The sequence below is a fragment of the Geospiza fortis genome, unplaced genomic scaffold, assembly GCF_000277835.1.
Source record: "Geospiza fortis unplaced genomic scaffold, GeoFor_1.0 scaffold571, whole genome shotgun sequence".
Classification (NCBI taxonomy): Eukaryota; Metazoa; Chordata; class Aves; order Passeriformes; family Thraupidae; genus Geospiza; species Geospiza fortis.
The window spans coordinates 315,455-343,207 of NW_005054492.1; the positions used below are offsets into that span (position 1 = coordinate 315,455).

A 27,753-nucleotide genomic window follows, 5' to 3' on the forward strand; every position below is an offset into this window, starting at 1 on the left:
CCAGCCTATCAGTATATTTTTAATCAGGCATTGCAGTATCTTTGTAAAAGAAATAAATGATGGATTTGTACACCAATCCATCTGCAGAATAGACTCAGGGAACAGGACTTTTAAACTGTTTATTAAAAGGCACAGTATATTATGCATTATAAGCAATGAAGCAGAACACATTTTTGAATTTTTGCTTGATTCACTAAGCAATTTTAACAAATAAACCTAAAAAAAGTAGAAATTTTCTTTAGTAAATGCATATTTTTATTATAATTCTAGTGAAATTTTCTTGCCTACCATTGTTTTATTTGTTTTATGGACTTTGAACCTAGTAAATCCCTCTTACAATGTTTCTTACCATATATTTGATTATAAGAATAAATGATATATGAAAATCTTCTATTATTCAGAGTATTTATTAGTATTTATAGCTTGGGTTTTGCCTCACCTATAAATCTAAGATATATTACATCATCTACATTTGAATAAGAGAGTGTGAGAAAATAGGAAAATTATACTGAGTACAGTCAAAATTTTTTCCGCTAGTATTAGAAAATAATTAAATAAACCAAAATGAGATTGAGAGATTACTGTGAAATCTATTTAATTTAAGGATTTTTGTGCTTATTTTATTATTCTTTTCTTATATTACATCTGTTAGTACTCATTTATGTGCTTAGGGATATATGGAATTACTTATAGTGAAATATGTATTAGTGAATTAAAGTATTTGGGATTTGTATTGAACTAATGGATCACTAATAAAGTATTTAGTATTGTACCAATGATTCATTGTCACAGGTTGTTTCACCATTTTAAATGTAAGTTCTTAAGGAAATATTTGTCATCAAGGAAAAATCAGAAATTAGACTTCTGAAGTATATATACATTTTATGTAGGAAAAATGTAGTTTGACCATGGTATTACATGCTTAATATTTAAATAATGAAGAAAATCTTCATAACTGGTATTAACTATGTCATAGACTGTACTTGCTTTACATATATATAAACAATAGATATAATGCTATAAAAATAAGCATTTATTGTCTTACATATATATAAATATGGCTTTGCATAAGAAATTAGAAAACAATGGTTTTTTAAAAGAAATTGCATTTAATAAGCTGAGGAATTCCTTCCAAAAGCCATGATGTTCACTACTGCAACATGTTTACTAGCAACATCATAACTTGTCTTTTCCTTTTTTGATCATATTGTGGGAATAGAATTTTCAGTATTAAAATTGATAGTTAAATTATCTAAGTTGCTAATTTTTACCAATCCAAAGAGGTTGGCTTCTGGGTTAGAATTCAAGAACTTTAATTTATGTACCTATGATGAGTCATTTTCACAGGAAACAAAATTCAGTCTACTTGGATTCTTACATAGGATCGGAATACTTTTCTTTCTATAGAAATCATGATAAACAGCATGCTTCATTTGACTGCTTTACATCAAATATTTTAAAGTCTAAATTGTGACATATTTCCTTTATTAAGTCAAGGAACAATTCTAATGAGTTAAAAGCTCAGACACTTTAACATCAGCTGCCACTTGGTGAGTATTGAGTGTAATATGCAGTAAATTTGAGTGTGTGTATTATAGAGTTCAACATAAAATCTGCTTCAAGTGTAACGTTATGCACTGAAATAGTTATTGAGTTTTCATCCCTTTTCCACCACACAATAATGAAGGTAGGTTAACATCAGTATTTTTAATCACGTTTGGAGTTTTATTCCCTTAAGCAAAAAAAATTGAGATGACAAACTACAACAAATTTCCCAAAGGTTGCCCAGAGAAGCTGTAGCTGTCCCATCCCTGGAAATGTTTAAGATCTGGTTGGATGGGACTCTGAGCAAACTGATCTAGTGGAAAGTGTCCCTGCAGAGGCAGGGGAGTTGGAATAAGATGAGCTTTAAGGTCCTTTCCAGCCCAAAGTGTTGTATGATGCTTTAAGTGAAGAGCAAAAGAAAATAACTTCTTGTTCCTCAGGCGTAATATTTAATAAAGTTTGAAGCATCAAGAAGAGGACTTTTTCTTTATTTTGTTTAGTTTTACCTAATATTTGTATATCCATTAAAATAATTGTGGGGAGGGATGGGGAGGGGCAAGGAGAGTCATTATCGATAAGTATTTTTTCTAAAATTTATGTTCTAGAAAATTGAAAGACAGCATTCATTTTTTCATGTCTTTTCCATGGAATGAAAAGGAATTGAAATCCAAAAATTCTAGTTGCATTTATGTTTCAAGTTTTTTTAACAGTTTTGATATTCTGGGTTTTGCTCATTGTCTGAGGCATTACTTCTGTTCAGTGTCACAGCTGCAGTTGTAAGGACCAGAGATAATGCTGTGTGTAATCTATGATATAGTGTTGTATCTATGCATTTTTCTTAACAGCATCATAACACAATGAGTGAGATCATAAAGAAGTTTTGAGTATGTAGTTCACTATTGCTGTTATAATTTGATACGTTTTGTGGTTTCCCTTGACAGTGTTCCTTTAAGCATGTACTTATTTCTTTTATTATACTGCCTAGAAAGAGAACATGTTTATCTATATTTTTATAAATTTATTTGGACAATTTAGAAGTTGCTTAGCTGTCAGTAATAACTTCACCATAGGTGAAGAGATGCTTTCAGTCATTCTTATCAGTAGTGTTTAATATATATAAATTCTACATTGATATACATATATAAACATATAAAACCTTCTTTTTTCCTGAATCAATGTAAACAGAGCCCAGATGGCCGTATAGAAGTCAAAGGGCAGCATGGAAAGTCGTCACTGCATATTAAAGATGTGAAGTTGTCAGATTCAGGGAGATATGACTGTGAAGCGGCAAGTAGAATTGGTGGGCACCAAAAGAGCATGTACCTTGATATTGAATGTAAGTTCTAATATTTTGTTTTCTCTTTTAAATCTGTTTTAAAAGAAAAAAAAAAGTACATTCTTAATGGAAAGTCATTTTTTTTGTGGTGATTCATGATTAAACTTTCATAAACGAAGAAAGCATGTCCTGCAGCTCATTCCTCTGTGGAAGAATCCTGTCTTTTCTGAATTAACAAGACTCTTGCTGGTGTGTTGGTGACTTATGTAGGACAGGATTCCTTCTGAAATCATATTCCAGTGTTATTATCCACTAACTTAAGGCTAAGCTCAATAACTTCAAATCTCCAGGCAAGCTGAGACTGCTGGGAATGAAAAGAGTTCAGCAGAATAAAGTAAGGACTGATTTGAGCAGCAGCTAAGTCTTGAGGTTAACCTACCAAGATTCAACAAAGATTCCTTTTTGTTTCTGAGTCCTCTGATTTACTAATCCCTAAAAGGTGTCTAGCCACTATTATAACCCCTCCTGGAGTTATCATGTTTGTAACAGTCTCTTTTAGAGATCGTCTTTACTCCAAGCTCTTGCATTTTATCCAGGAGAAAAGGAGATTATTTTTGCTTAGAAGAGTCTCATGCTTGAGAAGCCAATCAGAGGATATAAATCTGAGATATAAAAAAAATTCATTGAATAATTGTTTCTTCAATTTTTTCTTAAAATTCACAAGCAAAAGTCTTCAAAAATGAAAACAAACAAAAAATCCTTCTTTTTTTATTTCATTGTTTCTTCATTTATCTAGAAATTTCTAGACACAATTATTTTGCATTTGCAGTAGAGTTTGCATGAGCCTGTTTGAACTGAGTCTTCAAACAGAAAAATTCTTTCCAGCGGGAAGATAAAAGCTGGAATAGGATTCTGTGGCACAGAAATAAAAGTAATGATTGCAGACCACGGAGTGATTTCCTGAGGAGTTCTGAAAGTGCTTTCACTATACAGTTGTGTACTCTTTTTTTGGCAGGGAAGCATTGCATTGTGGCATAGAATATAAATCTAAAAGAAAAATGAGGAATGATCAAAAGAATTTTTTGGTGTTAGGAATGGAGAGTTTTGCCAAGCCAGAAAACCTAAGAATTAAATTCTGATTTGCTATATTTGTTTTCTTTAATGCATGCAATGATAAGTTTTTATATGTATAAAAAGGGGAAAAAATAGATAAAAATGCAAATTCAGTGAAGTTTCTTGAAAATTCTGCCAACTCTCCACATAATGATACGAAATACATGGTTTGATTATGGTTGTGTTGCCTCTATGCTTTAGCATTAAATATTAATATATTTTGAATTCAGAGGAGAGAGATATGTTGCACCACATGTTATGAAACATGGACACTTGAAATTTAAAGTTTTATTAGCAATACAGAATTCATACCGGAGGGCATAATAAAACCTCTGCATTGATACAATACATTATTATAACCAAAGACACCTTTCAGGGTGAAAGTTTTATGATGTGGAAAGAATTTAAAAGTAGCAGTCTTTTTATGGTATGGCAGAATGAATTTTGAATATGTGTGGGAACAATCAAATACAGTATATGAGAAAATGGAATAACTTAAAGTCTGAATTTATGCCTTGGTAGACACAGTTTTTGATACAGCATAAAAATTTCTACAGTTCTAAAATCCACTGAGGAAACACAGTTTATAAAGAACACAGAAATATTATTCTACCATCAGAGAAATCAAGCATTGTAGTGGATACTTTTAATGTATAACTGAAGATTTTTATTATGATATTTCTACAACTGGAGTTTTAAATTTTAAATACTCAACTGATAGTGAGCTTTAACCCAAATGTATTTTTTTTTCCAGCACAGGCCTTGTTTGACTAACAGAAATACAATTTTCCTCAGTCCCTTTAAGTCAAGTAGTTCTAGGATGCAAAGTGGGTGATATAGTTCTGTCTCATATTCTGATTCACGAGTCAGAGAAATTTTGTGCTTTCCTTTGCAAATAACTTTGCACTGTTATATGAGCTTCAAATATAACTTATTTGTCTTGCCCAGGAAAGAAAGCACTTGTTTAATGGTAAAGAATTCTCCTGTTCTTAAAAATAATGTCTCCAGGATGAAGAAGTGCCTCTTTGCAACCTCATCTCCCATCAGTCTGGCCTCTGCCATGAAGTTCTGGAGCAGAACAGCCCCTTTGAAGAACCTTTCAGCACTCTTTGCCCCCATTTCCACCCAATGCTGCATTGTCCCAAGCTCTGACATTCCTTTCCCCAGTATCTTCCTATATGAAGCAGTGTCATGCTTATTTGTCATTCCAGTTATGAGACTTCATAAGTTGCAGGCTTGGGAATTTCAGCAAAAGATTCAGGTTCAAAAACTAAACAACTGATTTGTATTTTTGTAGGGAACTATTTAAAATGGGGGGATTCCGTGAAGTCAGTATCGAATAGTTTTGATTCTCCTGGTAATATTTTCCAGGTGGCATTTCTTCAGCAATAAATTGCAGCTATAAACAGTGCTATCAGGGCTTTTACTTTTTTTTTCCAAATTATTATTTTAAAAATTGCATTAAACCCTTCAAAATAGTTTAATTTTTCTCTTCCATTAGATTGGTTTTGTTCTCTTACAAACAGTTTTTGAGAAGAATTTATTCAGGTACGGCTCAGTCTTGCAGTTTAGCCATGTTAACAGAAATTTGAATTATCTTCAATAATATTCTCATATAAAACCCCAATATCTACTTTAAAATTAAAAAATAAATAGATAAGCAGAACTTAATTGTTGATATTGTCCTCTAGTTTCTAGATGGAGGTAAACAATGCATCCATGCCTTTCTGTAAGATAGTAACAAAACTACAGCATTTTTACTTTCTGTTTTATTCTATTTGACAGTTTGTGTAGTCAGGAGAGGAAACTGCTTCCATCCCATCCTCAAATGCCACCTCAGTCAAAGAGGCTGAATGAAGGCACTGAGTGCTCTGGTGTCACTGTCTCATCCTTTTAATTCCTGACCCCTGTCAGAGATTTAAACTGGCAGTAGGATTGCACAGAATTTCCCTGCTTTATCCTTGTTCTCTGTTGGGGTTGCTCCTGGTGATAAGAGCAGTTCTCTAGGACATGGAGAGATTATCAGGTTTGATACCAACTGGGAACGGTTAACCTTGACTTTTATCTGAGGGAAATGCTGTGAAGACATGAATTGCAGGGAACCAGGGGGCATTTTTAAATATTTCTTTGTACCAAGTCATCTTTGTGTTTAGTTATGTTTAATTTTCCTTATATAAAGTATGAAAGATAAATCAAAATTACATCAAAATAAAATGCAATTTTCAAATATTATTTATTAATGAATTTCATTAACTGCAAAATTTGGTTTAAAGTATGAAGCCTAGTGTGTATTTGATGAGAGTAATAATAAGTAATCAAGTGAAAGGTGGAATATATGATATGTTTGGTGGAATATATGATATGTATTGGGTATTAAGATGTGTCTATAGTTATTATCTACATATTATCATCATAGAGAAATAACTATTTTTACCAGAGAAAGGCATTGAGCTACATCCTTTGGAAAATTCTGTTTTCCCATACACTATCCAGGAAGCATCCTGACTAAGAGACCTTTTTAGCTGAAATTACCACTTTTCACATCACTATTTTAGTTAAACCTCTCAATTTCAGTACTGATACTGCAGCTATTAGATATGCTGGATAGTCCAAAAATGCTTATTTCCTCACAGTGCTCAAAAAGTAATGTTTTGAGATAGAATCATCTGTGACAAATATATTACATTGAGTAATGTGGTACATTTTTGTATGAGATCAGCCATGTGAGTAGTTGATAAAAAGGATTTCTTAAAAAGCAATCTCTGAAAAAGTGCATTTAAATAATTTTAGTGTATTCCAGGAATATGAATGTTTTCTTAATATTGCTTTTTATCCAAACATGATTTTTATAGTAATATTTTGTATTAGTTAAGTACCAACTTTGAGTGGTAAAAACAAAAATCATGCAACTTGTGCAGTATAGTCTTTACCTGTAAAGAAAACTGTGGAATATTTGTTATACTATGGTATTGCTTATCAATAACAGTCTTTTCCTTTGTGTTTGTTTTTTTTCCCCTGCCACAATTTGAAACCAACTTTATTACTGTTGCAGTATCGAACTTGGTTTCATTAGCTGATTATTCTTCTGCTTTGTTGTGTGTTAGCTGTATTGCACTGCAATTGAGCGGGATGCTTTGGATTCATGCAATTTAATTTTATTTGTTTGCAAAAATAATATATACAACATTACTTAAAAGTGGATTCAACAGATTGAGCTACAAAATGTATTTACCTTCAAGGAAGAAAGGTTTTCAGTTGGTGAAAATGCTACTACTGAGTACAAGATGTCACAAATGTTATCACAGAATCACAGAATGGTTTGGTTTGGAGCAATGTTAAAGTTCATCCAGTAGCAACCCCTGTGCCATGGGCTGGGACAACTTTGACTAGACCAGGTTTTTCAGAGCTCCTCCAAACTAGCCTCAAACTCTTCCATGGATGGATCACCCACAATTCTCTGGGAAACCTCAATGTTGTGATAAATGTCACAAAAGGTTCCAGCTGCCTACTGCTATCGTAAAACATGATAAATTCAAACCATTCATAATTTGCATTTGGTTTCTGTTAAAAGAAATCAGTGCAGCAACATCCCATCACTACTCACAGGATCACAGAATGGCATTGCCTCTTTCCTGTCTCCTGGACACCACTGAAAACACCCGACTTTGTCTTCTTTACACCTTCCCTTCATCCATTAGTCATGGGGACCCAGCTCTACCCTGTAATCACAGCCAGAAAACAACACTAATAAATACAAACATATGGCCTGGGAAAGAAAGAAATTACAGGAAAAACAATCAAGAGAAAAAAAAATTGAAATAGTATAGAAAAAATATCCATCTTTTCTAATAAAATACAATTGGCTTTAGTTACATTTCTTCCTGTCAAATTTATAGGTTAAAATGAGAAAGCAAAGATGGAAAAGGTCAACCTATAACATCATGAAATAAATGTGATAATTTTGACATATTATGAATGTCAGTTGTAAGATTTACCATTTTTCTTCTCTGCACTTGTGCACTTGCACAGAAGGAAGTTTATTGTGCCACTGCTGTGACTTCAAGGGGACAAGAAAATTGAATTCTGTGCAAAAGATGAGGTTTATCACATTCAGTCACTTTCCAAAACCACTTCACCAAACTTCCCAGAGTGAAGCAGAGTTGAAGGCATCCATTGTCTTTTTCTGGTGTTACATCAGTGTGGTAAAATGGAAAAATTATTCATTTATATAATAAATCTACCCATTATTTAGCCCAAAAGGCTGTAAAAATACTTTGAAACAAAAATTCCATCCTAAAAACATTTTGCTTAAATATATCTTAATCACTTGTTAAACATGATATTCATATTACAAATTTATCATAATTTTTTTACCAAACAGAGCTCTCTACTACATGTTTTGGTTAATCTTGCAATTAATTTGATATCATTTAAAGTAGATTTTTAATAACATTTTAGCTACTTTTTTCTCAATAGAAGAACACAATTTTGAAAGAATTAAATAATTTGGTTTTCTTTTATTTCTAATAATTTAGTTATTAATGGATATATATGACTCAACATCGTTTCTTACTGTCATAAATTTTCACATCTGCAATTATGAAAAGTAAAGGTAGAAAAAAACTGTGGAAGAATTTTCTGATGCCTCCTTAAGCATGGCTCTATATTGTGAAATTTAAATATTTACATTGATAATGAATATTATAAATTTTAAATGGTTTCACAAGCATTTTCATACTATATAAAATGTAATTCATATTACACAGTAACAACCTGTGGATGAAAAAAAGGTATCATGGCCTTCTTATACCTCCAAGACAGATCCATCAAAGCAGAGTCATGGCATCTGAGTATAATGAAGAAAATAATTATGTGATATGATAAGTATGGCACTGATTTTTGAAACTTGAACAAAACAAATGTTTAGAGATTTTATTGTTGTTTTCTAGACAGCACTGCATGTAAAAATTAAGTAAAGAGATGAAAAGGCAAAGAGTCCTTGCTCCATACAGCAACTTTTATGATTTGGAAATGTATGAGAGAGACACAGACATTAGAGAATTGAGGGATGGTATCAGTAAGGAGGCATACTGTGGAGGTGAGGGTGACAAGTAGGAAAATATGGAAGGCAAAGACTGGATTTTGTTCTGGAAATGTGACACATAGGACAGGAGGAAATATGGGGTTAGGATCTTGGTTTGAGAAAAACATTGCAGTTTTTCACTTCTGCCTATAAGGCAATAATGTAATGTCATACTTGATCGAGAAGCCAGGCCATACTAAATTATTCCAGTAATTCTGTCCTGGAATACATGTAACAGTTGAAAATCTGGTACAAACTGGCATCATTTGAGAACAATGTGTTAACAATGGGCAGCACCTGCTAATTTTATTACTAAAATGAAAATTGCTTCTAGTGTGATGGATCTGTAGGGGGAATCTCCTGTTCTAGATCTGATGGCCAGTGTTGGTGATTTACAGGCTTAATAGACAAATGCAAACAGTTTATTTTATACATCACTAGTGGCTTATTTTGCTAATTTTACCTAGTTATGTTTTCTTTAGGATTTCTCCTCCTAATTTAAGCTAGTTTAGGTAATTCTAGAGAGATGTATCAATTCAAAGCAGACATTTCTATGAAATTAAAATTTCTTGGGCTTTAGTTTGGCTTTTGTGGTTTTTGGTGTTTTTTTCTTTTAAGTAAAAACAAATGCAATTCTTTAATGTCAAGTGAAATTCTAAGAAAAATAGGTACATTGTATTTCTGCAACTCTGGCAGCACCAAGCACCTGAGCCATACATTGCCCAACGTTATTTAATGTACAATTATCAACATGCTTTATATCTAGCAAAAACTATCTTATGGAGATGGAGCAATTGGTATAGTGTTTTAATATTAAAAAAAACCACCCTAGTTAAGGTTTCCAGGAACTAGTAGTGCTTGTCAGGAGGAGGGGTCTCTTACTCTTCATAAAGTTAGAATCAGTCAATAGTTCATCATGCTATTGAATATCAATGTCATATTTTAATGGATTTTGAGAGGAACCAAGAGAATGGGGCGGGGAAAGGAAGTCTTACAATAAGTGTGATGTTTTCTGCACTTTCTTTGAAAGAAACATGTACCTCTCAAACCTTTTGAAATCATGGGTTGGATTTCAGAAATTAAAGACCCCTCTGGTTATAGCTAATAATCATGGCAGTTTGAAATCAATATGAGATGAGTTTTATTAGCTTTTCTATTTGGACATTTCTCATGTGGGTCTTGGATGTTTTTTCTTACAGCCACATGATTATGATAGTAGCAGTAAGTAGCTGAAGTTTTCCAATTCTTGTCTTCCCTTTAAGAATGATTATAGATTAAAATATAGTCACCTAACCACATTTTTGAAGTCTTTCTAATATTATTTCTTCTTGCAAATGAATATGTGACAGTTATTGTACTTGTCTGTGGAGGTCCTTCTACTTTGTATCCAAGGAAGAGCTATTAATTTTAAAATATTAACTATTGAAAAAGGTATGAGGGAGAAAGTACAAGAGAAAGATAGATGACTGTTAACTAAATTGTGGCAGAGTTACAAAAAATTGAGGCACTTTTACAGGATCGATGGCAAGGACAGTACTAGATTTGCCAGAGGATGTGGTTTATTAAAGTCCTTGATGATGGGAAACTTATGCCAACATTAATCATTTTAGAGCAAGGCTTCCAATAATATACTCTAGGAAATGTCCCAGAGTCTTAGACCTGACAATCTGTCACATATTTTTATTACATGTTCCAGGGAAACAAATAGCCACATTTTGAAAACCTATGTTCTTAGATTAAGAAGTGCAAATATGATTCTGCACACCAGTTTTCCATTATAGTTGTCTGGACACATGTACTGAATCAGGTAATTTGCTGTATCTAATTTTGTGTATGACACCAAACATACACCAGAGCTGGATCTTTGTCATCCTTAATTTAATTACTTTCTGGACAAGGCAGGTGATGTATTAGTCTGTTCTTGAATCACTGTTCCTGGACATTATAACTAACAAGGATATCTAAATGCTAGAGACAGCTTTCAGGTCAGAATTTGCTTCTCTTAAATAATCTTCTTACACAGGTTATCCAGAACTCATTCTAATTGGAGTGCCAACCTGTCGGTTTCTCTCTTGCTTGGCAAAATAATCAGCTTGAGCTTAGCTGATGCTGGGTACCATAACATTAACTACTCTAAAATGCCATTCTAAATTTATAATTTCTTACAGAATAGCTTGGTTTAGTTTTATATCTTTGTGATATAGTCTTTGTTCCTTCACGGCATCTTTTTTTCATTTGGATTGCCTAATCTCTCCAAAATAATATTTGATCTTTCATAGTTGAACATTAAAACCTTATGGACTTTATCGCATCCTAGATACATCCAGAGCCCTGTGGCCAGCAGGTTAAGAGAAGCTATTCTACCCCTGTACCCACCTTTTGTGAGACCCCCACCTGCAGTGCTGCATCCAGCTCTGGGATGCCAAATACAAGAAAGACATGGACTTGCTGGAGCAGGTCCAGATGAGGGCCATGAAGGTGGTCAGAGTGCTGGAGACAGCTTGGGAGGGTTGGTGTTGATAAGCCTGGAGAAGAAAAGGCTCCAAGGAGACATTTGCAGCCTTTCCATGTGCAAAAGAGAGAGTTTTTATCTGCAGTGATAGCTTAAGGACAGTGGTTTTAAACTGAAAGAGAGTTATCAGAAATTAGATTTTAGGGAGAACTCTTTTTAGTTATGAGGGTGATGAGACCCTAGAACAGGTTGCCTATAGATGCTGTGGCTGCCCCATCCCTGGAAGTGTTCAAGGCCAGGCTGGACACCTGGTCTAGTGGGAGGTGTCCCTGCCCATGGCAGGGGGACTGGAACTGGGTGATCTTTAAGGCCCTTTCCAACCTGAGCTATTCTATGATATTGTGTGCATCTATTAAATAATATCAATGGTAAATTTTGTAATTTTTTTGCAGCTTTGACTTGTTTTGTTTTCAAAAAGTGCTAAAAGGTCAGATATAAGAAGTAGCATCAGGGTGGATTTATTTTAATGAGTGTATTCAAGCTCCTACTTCTACTTATCTGTTTAGAACTCCAGTATGTCATCTTAACTTTTTACTTTACATAAAAAAGCTTAAAAGGAACAGTTCATTTGCACCCTGCATTGAATTTTGTCAGGTGTAAATTAATTCTCAGTTACATAGAAGCAAAGCAGAAAGCATTATTATTTTTATTGGTTCTAATTTTCTAACTGGTTTCCATTGAATCTTTTATTTTTAAAGAATAAATATATTGCATTTAGTAGAACCACCTTCTCATTTCTACTTGGTTTTACTTCATTTTCAATTGATAGAACTTTTTGATAAATATTCTGGTTTTTAATGTAATTTGTTTGTTAATTATATTATAAAACTGGTGGGATCAGGTTTTGTAAACATATAATATAATCAGGCATGTTTTCAAAGGCTTGGCTTTAAAGTTTGTTATTTTTTGTGATTCTTTTATATTGAACATAATGTGTGCTTATGTTTAATAAATACTAATTCTGTAGCCACTAAAGCAAACTAAACAGCATTTAGTGATGAAGAGTATACAAGAAAAAAACAAGTTCTCTTTATAAACAAATTATTCCCTTCCAGCTCAATCTTTTAGTTTCATAAGAAATGTAAATTATCTTTTATTTGTACTGTAAAAAGAAAATTACTTACAGAATTATATTCTTTTTGTAAAATATCACTCCAGGCATCTTAATCTGTTCCTGACTGGGAAATCAAAAATCATTTGTTTTAAGATAATCTTGCCATTTCAAGTCATTAGTACAGTCCTCTTCTTTTTGTATATTGGAGCTCTTGACTGCTGGGGAAATGGCTGCAAAGCATTTTTACACAGGTTTTTGAGGGAAATTACAAAGCTCTTTTTTGAGGGGAATGCTTTACAATTGTGAGTTGTTTATTTCAGGATATATCTTTGTTTGACAGACTTTTAGTCCTACTTGCAGGTTATTGTGTTTATGACTTTTAATACCTGTAGTTTTGTAAAGATGGCAGTCCATAACTCACCTATACTTTTTAAAATATCAAAAAAATATATACAATGGGCATCCAAAATCTACCTTTAGAAGAGAGAGAAGTTGGAACTGGAAGTCCCTATTCTCTTAAATGCTTTTATCTGCAGTATAGAAGTGTGCGCTACTTTTTCACTTGCAAGTCTTAAAATAGGATATGAGTTTGCCACGTGTATTTGCATCAATGTTGTATAGGAAGGAGGATTTCTCAATGTGTATTTGCATCAAACCACATAATGTTGTATAGGAAGGAGGATTTCTCAGATTCAGAGTATCTTTTTATCTTCAACATTCATGCCAGTGTTCATAAATGGAGTGAACTGATTTTATTGTGAGAAAGTGCAGAAGACAGTGCTTATATAAAATTTGTGAAACAACCTCATGAAGACTCTAATGAGATTTCCAATGTATTTGTTGAACATACTATTGATCCATCTATTGAACATGCAGAAATGAGTTTGTACAGTTTTCCTACAAGTGATTCCCACCATGAATTTCATTTCCAGAGGAAAAGCCAAGGCTCTGAGCCTTGGTATTCTGAGATTCTTGACCATTGCTAACCATAAAACATGCTTATGCAGTTTGCTTTTTTTCTTCATATTCTCCAGTAGTGTAAGACGTCACACTCTGAAGACTCTTTGATAGTCTGTTCTTTGCATTAAACTGTTTAGCTGCTGAAATATGGGATGTTTAAAGGTCTGTGAAAAACAGGATCGCTAGAATTACTTATTAAAACTCTTGGAGCAGAAAGATGAACTCCTTTGTCTTGTAAATAAATTCATAGCTAGGCAGGCTTTACTTATTTGGATGAAAATGCTTGTTTTTCTGCAAAAATAAGGGCAGAACAGTTATTAAAGGAAATGCTGCTGGCCTTGAGCAATGTAGCAGCTTTGATCTGTGCTTTAAAACCTCTATTGATAACAATTCTTTTTGCTCAGAGTCTGTATGCTTAGATGCAGCGGCAGCATATGTCATCAAAAAGTTATGCTTTTTGACAGAGGCAAACCGGAAGAAGTTGAAAATGTGCACTTCAGGAAAAACAAAAAAAGATGTAAAACAGTTATTTTTTAACCATTCCTGAAGCTAAATTTTACTTCATACTAAAGATGATCAATTCTGGTCTCTGATATACCTATTAGGAACTTTAGGAACTTTCATGCCTAAAACTAAGCTATATGTGAGAGGACTTGAATAGATTTTCCAGGGACATATATGAAAACATTTAAGAGCTACTTATCAAAACATATATATATATATATACACATATATATGTATATGTGTGTATATATATATATATATATAGATGTATATATATGTATATATATGTATCTTAGATATTAAAAAGAGATACCATTGCAACAGCTGTAACTGATAATTCTCTTTTGGAATTAAAGCATTAAGGAAGTTTCTGTGAATAAATATTTTTAATACTATTAAAAGATAGTAATAATGAAATTAGGGAATAACACAAATCAATATTTGATAGAAAAACCACACTATTCACCCAAGACATAAGAAGAAGAGGGGAAAAGCTACTCCCTCTCATTTTATAAAGATCACTAAACTTCCTGCTCTCCAGAGAAACAGTGAGTAAAGAAATAAGTCTTGTCACTTCGTGGTACTGTGGTCTGAAGATCACAGTGTGCAAACCAAGAATTTCCTCTGTGTCAGACTCAGTGTTTGGTATATGTTTAATGCAGACATTTCTTACAAACCAGTCAGGTTTTTAAGAAAAACACACTGACTTTTTCCTTGGCTATAGCTTGATAATTTCTTAAGGAACTGATACAAAGATTGTCCTAAATAATGTACACACAATATATTTTCTGCAGTAGGTAGAATACATTGTAACATTTTTTGGTATTCTTTTGCTATTTTTTAAAGTTTAATTTCCACAAATAAACATGTCTCTTTAAAAAGATTTCCTAAAGTATAACAAAGTTCCAGCTAAAAATAGGTGAAGCCATAGCACAAGCAAATTTGAGGAGTGAATGTAATTTCTCCATAGCAAAAGAAGACACTATAAAATCAGCACATGAACAGACAATGTATGTTTTTGGGTCACCTCCTTTTTTTGTATGAAGATCTGGCTGAAGACTTTGTCATCCTCAAGAGGAAACACTCTTCCTCATTTCTGAGAGAGTTTCTTTAACTGTGATTGCCTACAGTTAAATATATTTGACAGGTATTCTCTTTCCCAAGAAGTTCAGCTGAAACCATTCAAGAGAGGAGAAACTTACCAAGATAAAAGCCCAATGAACTCATGATTGAATACTAAAACTCCCATGTTCTGTAGTAAACTGACACAAGAATCAATTGAAATTTTTCATTGAACATGAAGGCTTGGATATGGGTATACAGCTTGTTTTACTAAATCAGTTAATAAACTTGTGCATTACTTCCTTCTTCCAGATGCTCCAACATTCCTGTCCAATCAAACCATGTATTACTCTTGGGAAGGCAATCCCATCAATATAAGCTGTGAAGTGCTGGCAAATCCATCTGCCTCAGTTCAGTGGAAAAGAGGAAAATTAGTTTTACCTGTAAAAAATACAACTCATTTGAAGACCTACAGTACAGGAAGAAAGCTGATTCTGGAGGTAAGACTTCAAATTGAAATCAGTGTGATGGCAGAACATAATTTTGTCCTCAGTTTGGCAGCACTGTGAGTGGTATAGGGTGTATTTAAGGCTAAAAACTACAATTTAATAAGTAACATTCGTAAAATAGGAACAAAACAACAAACAGCTACATAGGAACTGATCTATCTACACATTTCTTATAAGTAATTAGAAAATAAATCTTATTTGAAGGGCTTATGCTCAGTTTTCCAACTACACCCAACAAAAATATAATTTGCATTTCTTGGAAGTAAAAAAACCCATAAATAGATATAAAACTGTCAAGCTAAGACTGAAAATTCAAGTGATTGCCTTGTAGGTGCTTGGTGTCTACAAAAAGGTTTATTATTTTGGGGGGGGTTGTTTATTTGGGTTTTTTAAAATTATTGTTTAAAAGTGAAATTTAAAGATGAACAATGTCACTATTTTGCATTATCAGGTTTCTTCATTTGAAGTTGAAAAGGGGGAGTCAAACATTAAAAAAAAGGTTTATTTAGGTCTATGTTTGGAGAACATACTAGATATGTTGAAGTAAGAATACATCTGCATATTGGTTAAGGACAGCATACTTGAATCTCTAATTTAAATAAATATATATATATATATATATTTAATAAGCAAATAAAATTAACAAAGTGTATTCATTTTAAAGATTGCTCCCACATCTGACAGTGATTTTGGACGATATAATTGTACAGCCACAAACAGAATAGGAACAAGATATCAAGAGTATACACTTGGGCAAGCTGGTAAGTTAAAATGTTGCTTCCTTTTCTTTAAATATTTTTTTCCAAATTTAATCAACATTAAATTCAGACACACTGTCCTCTGTTTATTTTATTCCCTGGACTGTTTGCAGATAATTTAATTGTCTAAGAGCCAAGCTGCAATATGAAGTAAAATAAACCAGTTCCCTTAGAATATGAATCTTCTTTTGATTTAATTTTAAGGCCTTCTGAAACTTGAAAAAAATTAGTCTAACATTTTTTCCTTTGCTCTTACTGTATCCTACATTTATAACAATGTATTTTTATTACTTCAGCAGAGAGACATATGGCTTGCAGGCAGTAAAAAGTAATAAGGAATTAGAATTTTTTTTACCTTTGTTCCCCCTCATATTTTCTTGATAAAACAACAATGACAAGAGACTAAAATACATCAGCAAAGAATTTCTATCTCCATTTCCACTTTTACTTATTTAAAAGTAGAATTTGACTAGAGTGCTAGATTGAAATAATTTAAGCTCTGAGATATTCTACACCCTATTGTTACACAATGTCTGAAAATTGTTATGCCCTTCTATTGTTGTTTAGACAAATAGAAAAATATGACTGTATGTTTGTTCCTTGGCAAAAATAACTATTAACTGAGACCAAATGAGAGTTTCTTACCAGTGCTTTCCATTATATTTTCTTGTGGAATGGACTAACACTATATATATTTTTTTTTTTCTTTCTCATTAGGACACATATTCCAAATGACTCTGAATGTTTTAGTTGCAAGTTTTGGTCTAGGATTTTTTTTTTTGTTTGGTTTTCTTTTGGGGGATTTGTTTGTTTCTTTTTGGTTTTGTTTGGTTTGGGGATTTTTGTTTTGTTTTGCTTTGGGGCTTTGTTTGTTTATTTTCTTTGGGTTTTTCTGTTTGTTTGGTTGGGGGTATTTTTTGTATCAAAAACCACTTTAAACTCTTACCAGGGAGACTTTTAGGGGAGCATTGCTGAAGCATGCACATCCAGTCACAGGAAAGCCCTCTGACTTGGCCTGCTGCTATTATTTGAGAATTTTTGCTCCATAGGTAAATTATTTTCTTTTGGTGTCTCAGGAGTTATAAAACCCCATTATTTATTAATAGTCTCCTTGGACTTTGTACACAGTTTTAAACGTTTTTCCCATCACCTCTGTAGGATTCTAGAACACATTTCTACTATAATATATCTTTTGGTTTTGAAGAACCATGAAAAGTGCTGAGCTTCCTAAAATAGGAAAGTGAGGGGTTCAAATTTCTGACACACAATTTTACATCCCTTAGAACATCCCTTATCTTCATTTTACAACTTTTTTGGGGTGTTAGCTGTGGTGTGATCTTACCTTCCTTCAACAGCTACATTTGACCACCGAGAAAAAAAGCTTTTCTTGAAGCCATGAACATAAATCACAGGAAAGGAAGGAAAATCCCCACTTGCATCCCTCTGGGGTCCTACCTCTCCGGAGAGAAAATGATGAGCAAATGTCGTGGTTGCCACTGTGTGCTGTTTTTTCATAAATGCCTATACACTTGGGAGAGTATTTCAGGAGATATTCTCCAGAATGTTTTTATTTTTCCTTAGATTTGCAGAACAACATCTCATCACAACACATGATACTACATGATGACTACTTAACTATGTCCCCTGCTTTTATAATTTATTAATTAATCAATTGTAATAAAGAATATTAGCATCGAAAAGTTAATTGAAAAAGCACAGGATATTTTGTCAATTTACTTCAGAAAATTCACACATGAGCACCCCTGGAAATGCAAAGAAAACAAATAAGCTACAATATTTTTTTCTTTTTAGTACAACTATATCAGAAATACTACCAATGCCAGTTTTTAAACAGATTGATTTTTTCTACTTCTGCAATGTTTTGCTTATATTTTTTCCAGACAATTCTTCAGGAAACTCGATGAAGACTTAAAAAATATGTATTATAGTTATAAACCTAAAAAGGGGAGTGAGGATAAATAGAGTTATGGGAAGAGATCATGTAAAGCATGAGCTATCTAGGGATATTCTAGATAATGATAAATGCAGAAAATAGAAAAGCAGGTTTATTAGTAGTGATAATGAACAGGGCTGGAAAAATTGGATTTGGGATGTCACTGTGCACTGCTGTGCACTACCTGCTATGCACTACTTACAGTAGTGTAATGCATAACATTCAGTATCCTGAAAGATTGATATTTTTAACATTTGCCTCTAAGTAGACTTTGGTTTTGGAATAAAACTCCAAACATATAATTCACTGTTACAAGTTTTTCACTTAAAATGGCATCAGCTAGAAATGGAAAATGATCAGGGATACAAAGGATAAAACCACTATAATAGATACAGGTATAAGATGGCAAATGTAGCCTTCTCTCTAGTTTTATTACCTTGGTCGCTTCACTCTGGTTAATTAGGAAGGCCTAATGATTGATATTTCCCATATTAAAGCCTATAAAATAATTTCATGCACTTCAATGCAGCCTGCTTTGTCTCCTGGTTTTGATTGGAAATACAAATGCTGGGGCATAGAATGCTTTTACAAAGGCTCTGTCAGGGGAAAAAAAATACAACTCCTAGCTGGGAGACAGTATTAAGTAAAGTATGGTACTAAAGTAAATTTGATCACAAAAAATGATCATTTTGCTAAATAGTTTTCTCTTTAAATTCTGCAGGAATACTGATTCCTTCATGTTTCATTCAATTTTCTGATTTTCTGGATTTCAGCACAATCAAACTACCTTTTTTATTAATTTAATGCTACTTGGAAAGTTATCATACTGTCAAAACTCCATTATCTTTATTCCTGTTGCCTTCCTTAAGAAATTACTTATTGATGATTTTAGAAAGGAAGATTTGTTTCAGAATTGATGTGCAATTTACAGCCATATTTGTACGACAGAAAAAAAGCATGACTGTTCACTTGGATTATACAGAGCTACTGAATCAGACTGAATTCCATTTAAACCCCTCAAAACAACTGAGATGCTGCAGAGTATTTGAGGTTTCATTCTGGGAGGTTATGGCCTGCTTAGAAACTTCAGAGTTTTGTTGAAAGCTTAATCAGATGATTGTTGTGGTGATGAACTTTTAAAAATAACACATGGGTGACCTCCTTTTACATTACCCAAGCTTTTAAAATGTTATGTGTGTAACATATAGAATGTGAAAAGAACCACAGTCACTTGTTGCCACTGCAAATTAGTTGCTTCATGTCAGCACAACAGCCACAACTTTTATTTTAGAACTTTACTTACACTCTGGTTTTAATCTAAGTCAGGCTTAAATTTTGGTAAGCCTGGTCAGCTTGGCAGGTTGCCCCAATGGGTCTCAGAGGCTGAGGGGAGCACAGATATTCCTAGATTTGTCCAAATCTAGTTTATACATCGTTTATGTGAAATATCACTATGCAGGGAGCCAGTATGAAGTAGAAAAGCATTCTTCTGTTTTGTTGAGATGTCAGTATAATTGTTTCAAATGTTTTGTGTATGTAAGTAGAAAGACATATGGCCATTAGTAATCATGTTATTGGAATAGGTAATTTAATATCTTTAAATGGTAAATTTTAAGGTTGTTACACAGAGCTAAATGAGAATTTTGAAAGTTTCTCTTCTTTAAATATTAAGGTAGATTTTTTACATAGCTGCATGTATAGCGGGGGTCAATCTAGAGCCCTAAAAAGTCAACTGTGATTCACCTCTAAGGATCTCATAGCCTTACTCTTCCTAGACTTTCCTTTCCCCTTCTTCCTTGTATTCTGGGATGACATAGGGTTTTAAAGTTCTGCTGTGGGCAGGAACAGTTTTCACTAAACCAGGGTGCTCATCATCCTGCCCAACCTGGCCTTGAGAACTTACAGTGATGGGGGCATCCACAGCTTCTCTGAGCAAATGAGAGATGCTACATCTGCTAGAGATGTATGATTTATCTTTTTCCTTTCTACAGGAATATTACAGGGAATTAAAAAGCAAAAAGTCAATGATGCCATTAGATACTCAGAACTCCTACACCACTTTATTGAATTAGATATTCTTTAAGCATCCTGTGCACACAGAAAGTCAGTGAATATGGGGAGTAATGACAACAAAAGCAAAAGGGAAAGACCATAATTGAGCTTCACAGAAAATGCGCCCTGTAACCTCTTTTATGGAATAAAGTCATGCCCAAAATATGAAAAGGCTGATTGACAACTGACAAAGGCTACAAAATCAAATTTAGAAATTCACTTGTCTGTAGTTTTGATGCTGGCACTTTGCTGCTGCTTAATGGATGTGTCTTATTTCACCAAGTATTTGCATTTCCATTCAGGTAAAATAAAATCAAAGTCGTAGGACTTAATTTTCCCTGGAGAATAGTATAATGAAAAAGAAAATCATATTCTGCCAAAAGCCCATTTGTCTCCAAAAAGACCTAAAATCTAGCTTGCTGTTCTAAAACTTGCCATTCACATAATAGCAGCATCAGCTAAAGGATTTTTATTTAAAAATTAACCAAACAGCAACATATTTTCAATTAGAATAGGTATGAAACTATCAACATAGCAGCAGTGTTTTGCTTTGTGTGCATGTGTCTTATTTTAATTTATTATTTACGTATTTATTTGCTAGCTGTGGTCTTACTAACCAAATTCGGTTTACTAAATGAATGCTTATTTTTCCAGAACTCGCAGAGATTTGGCAAAAGAAATAGATGTAGATCCAATATTGAGGTTTTTTCCCCATTCTAAGGATGTACAAGCACAAGCTATTTCATAGAGATTTTGGATTCCAGAAGTCTAGTCCCCAGCTCATCTGGGGACTAGACTTCCCAGCTCATCTCTTTCCTTGCCAAAGCTCATCTCTTTCCTTGCCAAAGCTCATCTCTTTCCTTGCCAAGATCCCGGAGCTATTTAGATTCAGCAGTTAGACATGGTTATTTTCAGTCAATATATATGCCAGATGTACAGAAAGAGGAAAAGCTGGAGAAACGCAGTAGCAACACACTGACAGGAGACAAGAGCTGACTGGAAGATCAATCTCTGAGCCTACTACCCACCCTCACAGAATCACTTCCTTTTCTCTGTTTATACCAAGGCTGCTAAACTCTGAGAGAGAGGTATTTTCTTCCATAAAGCTATCAGAAAAAATAGCTTGAAAAGAAAATCCCCAGTGATAAAAAGTGGTCATTTCTTGAACAAGTTTGCTCATAATTGTAGGAGACTTTACACATCAGTGGAGGCAAATACAAACTCATAATTCTGTGTGTACTTCTCTATCAGCTGTGATACTGTTTTTGGAACCAAACCAATTCTATTTAAGCCATTGTATCACAAAGTCCATTTGTGCAAACAAGCTTTATGTGCTGAGTACAAAATAGATGAGGTGCAATTTTACACCTATTGTTTGGAGGAGATACTATGTGATTTTATTTGATTCTTGTCATGTTCCAATGTGGGGAACTGTGAGTTCTTTTAAAAATGGTCTAGAATGAAATTTAGTCAGCCGAGACAACATTGTACCTGAGAACTGTTTGTTGGTACCAAAAAAACAAACACAAAGGGAACTGCCCTACTAAAGAGAGCTAGAAAAGACATGAGGAAGGAAAATGGAAAAATATGAAGGTGGGGGGAAGAAGAGAGAGAGAGAAAGAGGGGAGACAGAGACACGAAGCAGGCATTAGCACCAGAGGCAGGGACATGGGGGTAAAGCAGGCAGGGCTCTGGTCAGGGACACAGGGAGGCAGGACAGACACGAGGGTGAACAAGAGCCAGCAAGGGCAGGAGAGCCAAAAGGCAGGCTGAGGCAGGGCAAGAAGCACACGTCAAAAGACTGGAGCCAAACCAAAAAAACAAGACCAAAAGGCCCCCAGACTCAAAAATGCCAAAAACCAAGTCACAAAAAGCCCCAGTCACCAAGCCCAAAGCTAAAAAGCCCGCAGCCAAAAGACAAGTCTCTAAAAGACCCCAGGAACTTGTTGAGGAGTTGCTTTTATACACCCTGTCTCCTCCCAAAGTCTCTCCTGCTGACAGGAGACCACTGGCCCAGTCCAACCTTGCACTGCAGTCTGTTGCTGGAGACATTTCTCCATTGATTGGAGAAACCTCTCTGGGGAGTGCAGCGTCCTTGGTGGTCTCCTGCTGACTGCCTGTCCCATGTGAGATATGAAATGGTGACCAGGCAAAGTCTCCCCAGAGACAAAGGGAGACTTTCCTCCATCTTCTCCTGGTTGCCTCCAGCAAGTGGCACATATGCCCCCCCTGCCCCACACGCCTCTGACAACTAATATTGAGACTGAAATCAAAACTAAATTGGCTCCTCACAGTTCTTTAATATCATACATAAATCTAGTCACATTTTGGACAGAGAAACAGATGTTGTGGAAAGAAGATGAAGTTGACAAAATGTCTGACACTTGTTGGGATGTTTTATGTCTTTAATTTAAAGGCTGAATTTGTGATGAATTTTCTCTGGTTTTGACAGCAGTATAATGGTAAAAAAAATATAGTACTGGAACTTCCAATGAAGTATTCTGGAATCTTTGCTATCACTAAGTGATCTTTAAACCATAGAAAGTAAATCTCCTCCTTTTTCCACTACTTAATCTTTCAACTTATATCTACAAGAGTATATAAATTAGTGATCACTGCCTGTAGCTAACCTCCTCTGAGATTCATTTTGTTGGCTGGTTTCAGAATGAAAAAGAACAAGAAAAATCCAAAGCTCTATCCTTCCAGGCACAGACTTCAGAGTACACAGTATTGCAAATTATTCTTCACTCCTGCTAAACATTGATCCAAAAGCCTTGCAATTCTAACACGAAAATCACGGCAATGCTCCAAGTAATTGCAACTGACAGGGGACAGCTCAAATGCAGGAATGTTTATCTGGATGAGGACTAGAAAGCTGTATACCTTGCATGATCAAATTCATACTCATTAGAGAACCACAGAATTCGATTCAATTCATTATGCTGTTATTGATCTTCATTGGGGAAAAAAGTTACAGATCTGCCTAGCTGGAAATAGTTAGTAGGTATTTAATATATCTTGATGCTATTTCTAGCATTTGGTTTTGGTTTTCACCAGGAATGTGTCTCATCTATATTTTCTTCAGGTGATTCACTCTCTTCCTTACAACTGATATAGCTCAACTTTGAAAACTGCTTAAAATTTACCTGCATGTGTGGGTGGCTTGGAATGTGAGATGCATATTTAAAGTAGTACTGTGGATGCATTTTACACTTCAGTGAGTTCCAAACATATTGCATTGTGCTAGTTACACAAAATATTGTACTGGGTTTTCAAAGGAGCTTCATTTCACGGTTATTATCAACTGGACTCATATCTTCCTCTGGCAGAAATTATACTAGAATCTGCAGTAACAAACATAAGGTTCTTCCTGAAGGATTTCATCTTCCCTGTGCCATGCTTATTATAGTTAAACACATACAGGCATTAACACACAAGGAAGAGAGGTCTCCTTAATATTTGGAAAGCCAAGAACAGAATAGATATGTAAATAATATTTTTGATTCATACTATAGACCAAATAATTGTTTTGATGCAGACAGAAACAGCAGGAAATTGGCTTATTAAAAATATCATCCAAAAACTAACATAAAAGTAGTATGAATGAAATTAGGTATTCATTCATCCCCTGGTTTTGTTTGTCTTATTTTGAACACTTTTGATGAGGAAAAAAGAATTTTCTGAAGTCTAGAAGCTATTTTTAATACTGTTGGTCTGATGAGGAAAAAAGAATTTGTAATTGAGTCCAAAGAGCATTAATCTTTAGTACTGAGTATTGATATTCATCCTCCCAAGTGATGGTGTCCACATGGCTCATACAGTGCCAATCTGCTTAAGTGTGGCTATCCTGGATTGCTTGGCTGGGATTCTTACACTGTATTTTTCACTCTTCTCAGAACTGCCATTTGAGCTCAGGAGAGAAAGCACCTGCACACAGAGTGGTGCTTATGTACTTAATGACTATATAGGGGGAAAAAATAAGTGTTTCTCTCAGCTCTAAGGAGAATCTTGATGGCGGCAAGGGGGGCTATTTACAGACCACGAACGAGACAGGGCTGCTATGGAAAGTGCCTCGAGTTGTTTATTTTCCAGCATCAGTCTCATTACATGATTATGACAATATGAAGATGCCATCAGCTCACAATCCAGGCAGCAGGCCGGAGAACTTAATGTTAAAACTTACTTTATAAGCTTCTTGACCAATCATACAAAGCAAAAGCACATAGACAGTAGTTCTATCCAGTCACTATAAGCACACTTACCTTTGGTTAAAACAATGCTTGCTTATTTCAAATACAATACCTACTTGTAAGTCTTAAAACATAACGCACAGAGCTCCATTATTAAGCTTTAACCTTCCTAATATCTTGCTAGATAAACTTTTCTACAGCTTAGAGAGCTATTCAGACAAATGTTAATACACAGACCATTGTTCTATTTGCCCTTGTTTTTCTACAGTTTAAATAATTTTTCTGCTGACCTAACTCATGGCTGCTGCATAGCTCTGCTCGCAGTTCTGCTGTCTCTGAGGCCTGCATCTTGCAACTTTCCCAAAACCCTCTAATTTTATGGATTCCCACAAATCTGAAGGATTGGTCACAATTTGGTTCTAATCCTCATCCTCCTTTGATTTTGGGGTGAATACTGACTTAACGACCAACTCATATAATTCATTCTTCTTCTATGTGGTCACAGGAAAAAAATAGAACAGTCTGTATGTTTTTTGAACATAATTTATTTGTTCTAAAGACTCCCAACTTTTTGACCCATTTAGAAAGCAATCCAAAAACCAGATCTGTGTTTTCATGGATTCATAGCAGACTGGTTACATTTGGTCTTGTTCTATCTGATCGCAGATCTTCTAAGAAATGTAAAATTTCTTGCAAAATCACATATCCTGATAATTGTTCTCTGGACTAGGAAAGGATTTGAATCCCTCAAGAGGAGACTTGAATTCTGCTACAATCTGTAATGTGATTCACATAGTTTTGTCTTTAAGTAAGAGATGTTACAACTTTCTTATCCATATAAATAAAATCTATGCTGATTTTAACCCAGTGAACAGCAAGTGTTGGAAGTTTCAGGAGACCTGGAATCAGAAATGCCAGCTGTAAGAGGTGTGATATTTGCATAAAAAGTCTGACAACTGACAGAGATGTTCTTCTGAAAAAAATTTGTTTCTGATAATTAAGGGTCTATAGAAATCAGTGTCTTTAGACCAGATTTGGCAGTGTCCTTTTCCTGAGAATGTGTGGCTGAATATGTCATTAAATCTGTTCTTTAATATTTTGTACAAATTTTTGTCTCATTTTCATTCAAGTACCAGTGCTGGGTGAAGCTCAGATTGATTTCTTTTTATTCACCGCTGTCTGACAGCCTTTGAATACAGACAATATTTTATGTAAATGTTTCATTACCCACTAACTGAATTACAGGCTTTGGCTCAAATTCTGGCATGTCCTTACAAAAATATCTTTCATAATGTGGAGACAAAAGCAATGTCAAATCTAGAAGAAGGTATGCAAATAATTTTCAAATGGATCACAAAACAAATTTTTAATGGTGTTTCAAAGCCCTGGTATTCTGTACACAGAATTAAAATTCTTCCTATCATTTTCAATACCACTTTTTATAATTATAACTCTTTAAAATGTAGAACAATTAGAAAAGCTAGTCTTTTGACTTCTATGCGTTTGATCACAAATCATAAAGATAATCTTTAAGAATATTTCTATTCTTATAGATGTACTGACTCCAATGTTATTTTTTGCTTTTGTTTCATATGTAGCATTTCAACACCTACAAACACCTGCTTTATTTTCATAGATCTTTTCTACTTTGAAAGATATACTCTTGCTTTTGATTTCAGAGAAAATATTTCTTTCAACCTAATTTTTAAATTAGGTCTCAAGCTGAGCAGAGCATAAGAAACCTTCCATTAACATATTTTCTTAGTAGCTTGAAATCTAGTTTTTGAAAAAAAATACCAAAAAGAGATTCATGCATCCAACTGTGTTTCAGAATTCCATAAAATGGCTAAATTATTTATAAGGTTCTTTGTCATAAGCTTATTTAAAAGAATTTAGAGTCTGAATGATCTAATTAGCTGTAACTGTTTGTTTTGTTAAATTTGATATAAAGTTGGTTATTCTCTTTTACATAATTATACCGTCAACAGTCTGATCTCGTACATTTTTATATGATGAAAGTAGGTATTAAGAAAAATCATATTATAAAAGAAAGGCAAAAATGGAAAATGTTTTTGCAGTAATTTAGCATACAAAGAAATTAATGTGGTTTTCTTACAGCTCTCTAGTAGAAAGCTTAAGTTGTTTATCTAACACAAATATTAATGCACCATATTTAATATTATTTTTTTTCTCCCTTGAAGACTCTAAGGAGACTTTTGTGGGCAGATTATCAACTGCTTCGGTCTGCCTGGCTGTTGCTGATTTTTAAACTGTGTTTGTGCTTTTGCAGATGTGCCATCAAATCCGTACGGAGTACGAGTTTTAGAGCTGTCCCAAACCACTGCCAAGGTTTCCTTCAACAAGCCAGACTCACATGGAGGTGTGCCCATCCACCACTACCAAGTGGATGTGAAAGAGGTAGCCTCGGAAACCTGGAAAATAGTTCGCTCCCATGGAGTTCAAAGTAAGTATACAAAAAATAACTGGAAGCATTTTAACTGAGAAGAATGTCCAAGGAAAATACTGTAAGTATTTCTCAACTGTTTCTTTATTTGTCTTAGTCCAGTAGCTGTATCTCTGTATTAGTGCAGACCTCTCTACACCCGTTAGAAATAGTCTTTCAACTCTGTAACTGTTCATTTTTTTATTAAAAAAATTTACAATTGTTATCCATTTTTCATGTCCAGCCAAAAGCCAGCTTTTAAAGCTATACATTTCAGAGAGAGCAGAAATGACATTGCATTTGAGAAGGTGCATTAGGTGTGCAGCTAAAAGAATAATTTTAAGTAAACTGTTATATAATATTTAATCCTGGGCACTAATTACTGATTGTGAGCTACTTAGTAACTTTCTACATACCTGTTAATATTCGAGATATCTGTTTCAAAAGCATAACATGTTTGTTCAATAAACATTAAATGCCCTCTAAAAGGATATTTACTTGCATGTCTCTTGGCAGAAAAGAGCATAAGCCTCCCCAAACAGGCAAGAGTTCTTTAGGCCCCTGATGAGTTGGGGAGTTCATACAGAATAATGTTAACTCCTGTATCCAAATACGTCTTTTGATATTTTCAGTGCTACTTAAGGCAGCCTGAACAGTTTTCTGATTAATACTTCATCAGGTAAATAGTTTTGCAGTGATCAGCAGAGTCAAAGGAGACAAAATGCTAAAAATCTGAAG

The 27,753-nt window shown here is 34.2% G+C and overlaps 1 protein-coding gene across 1 annotated transcript in view; it reads left to right on the top strand.

The window, feature by feature from the left end:
* NCAM2 (neural cell adhesion molecule 2) overlaps nucleotides 1–27,753 on the top strand; it is a 274,139-nt gene that overhangs the window by 178,266 nt on the left and 68,120 nt on the right. Inside the window, exons 11-14 of the mRNA XM_005428596.2 lie at nucleotides 2,731–2,881; nucleotides 15,422–15,609; nucleotides 16,283–16,379; nucleotides 26,863–27,036. Coding sequence (XP_005428653.2) covers nucleotides 2,731–2,881; nucleotides 15,422–15,609; nucleotides 16,283–16,379; nucleotides 26,863–27,036 — 610 coding nt within the window. The remainder of the gene's footprint in view (nucleotides 1–2,730; nucleotides 2,882–15,421; nucleotides 15,610–16,282; nucleotides 16,380–26,862; nucleotides 27,037–27,753) is intronic.